General features: G+C 61.7%; 1 protein-coding gene across 1 annotated transcript in view; it reads left to right on the top strand.

Annotated features, from left to right (window-relative positions):
* The first annotated feature begins 1501 nt into the window (after positions 1–1501).
* LOC119338801 overlaps positions 1502–1733 on the top strand; it is a 3346-nt gene continuing 3114 nt past the window's right edge. The window contains exon 1 of the mRNA XM_037611032.1: positions 1502–1684. Within this exon, the coding sequence (XP_037466929.1) occupies positions 1502–1684 (183 nt within the window). The remainder of the gene's footprint in view (positions 1685–1733) is intronic.

The raw sequence follows: 1733 nt of genomic DNA, 5'->3' as shown, positions 1-1733 counted from the left end.
GTTGTAGAAGGGGTCATCGACCGCTGGCGTTGGGGTTGGCATTTCGTCAAACAAGACGCGGGGGGCTGGCATGGTGCCCGTGAACGGTGCCCGTGCCTGCTTTCTTAGCATCTCGACGGACGGCTGCCCGCCGCTGCTGGACCCAGGCGTGACGTTGAGGTCGATGACGGCCGCGGGGCGCGGTATGGACGACGCTAACAAGCCCACGTCTGGCGACCCTGAGAAACGGGTCTGGCCGTCATGCCTTGGCGGAGGGAAGCAGGGCGACATGGGCGCGGTGCGCGACGTCGGTGACTGGCAGTGCGTAGGCCAGGCGACCGCCGAGCCTATGCTCGCCGGGCCGACGGCCGCTGCAGGGAACCCGGCAGGACGGCCCATGCCAAGCATGAGGATGGCGTGCGCTTTGTTGACGAGGTCCTCCTTCTCGCCGGCAGCGGCCTTGCACCGCGCGGCCTCCAGCTCCTCGCGCTGGGCGGCGAACTTGGCCGCGGCGGCATTGACCTTGACGACCGCTCTCCGTTCCCTCCTCTTCGCCGATTCCGCGTCTAACTTGGCGATCTCCTCCGGCGTGCACTCCGACCGTGGCTTCCTTGGCGCCTTCTTCTTCACCTTTGTGGGCGGGTCGACGGCCAGGCCGCCGGAACCCGGCGGGGCGTCGGCCATGGACGGGGGAGAGAGGGGTGGCGGGAGGGTCGTGGGAGGGTTTGGGGCAAATGGCGCCAAATGGGCGTGGGGGGGTTTTGGTTTCTCCCACCGACAGGCGGGCCAGGGGAGGACAAGCGCGCGCGTCCCGCCCGTCCGCGCGCTGTCCGTTTCACCCCAAACCGAGCGCAAGTTTGGGCCGGGGATGGGTCAAAAACGGACGGAATCCGGACATTTGTCGCTTTGAGGCCGCGCGTTGGGCCGCCTCTTTTGTCCCATTTACCCCAAACGGACGGGGGCGGATAGGATAGGGTCGCGCGGTGGAGTTGGCCTCATATCCTCCCTACATTATGAGGGTTCGCGGACGGACCGGACGTATAGGGATGTCATGAGGGATCCGATTGTGTCATTTTTTACTTCTCTCTTCTGTCCGATCACTAACCAGGCATGTCCGTGAACATTTGTGAAGGATTTAAGGATGCCGGCCGTAGATGCTCTGAGTACTGCTCTATATATTTTGGCGCAATACACACGCTGCTTTTTCTCAGCAAACATAAAGAATAGTTGCCCTAAGCCATTTCGTATCATTGCAATTAATCTAGAGCCTATTAAGGACATTAAAACTGAACCTAAACCAAGCTCTCTAAGCGAATTAGCATTTTGGGCCGTCCATTTCACGATCCGATCTTTCCTGACCGTCAGATTTCGCAATCTGTCCCGTAATCTGGTTAATCTGGCCCAACTGTCCCTGTGGGCTGCTGCTCCAGAGGCTGAAACGAAGGCCTCTGGCGCACTGGGCCGTCAGCCAGACCATTCTATCGCCTGGGCTTCGAGGGATCGTTGCAAAAAAAAGCTGCCGATGCGAGCCACACAGAGGAGCCGCCGGTTTCATCGACTACCACTGCAGGCGCACAGAGGAGACGTGGGCGATCTTCCGGCGCGGGTGGAGATTAGGCCAGGTTCACGAGGGATTCCGGCGAGGTGGGAATCGACTCGAGGCGAGGCGTCCAGCCCGGATCGACCCGACGCGACGTGCGCGAAGGTGCGATGCGGCGAACCCTAGGCGCCGCCGGGGTGCCCTCCTACCCATG

This window comes from Triticum dicoccoides, chromosome 7B (genome assembly GCF_002162155.2).
Source record: "Triticum dicoccoides isolate Atlit2015 ecotype Zavitan chromosome 7B, WEW_v2.0, whole genome shotgun sequence".
Classification (NCBI taxonomy): domain Eukaryota; kingdom Viridiplantae; phylum Streptophyta; class Magnoliopsida; order Poales; family Poaceae; genus Triticum; species Triticum dicoccoides.
This window is presented reverse-complemented; position numbering and strand designations above follow the sequence as displayed.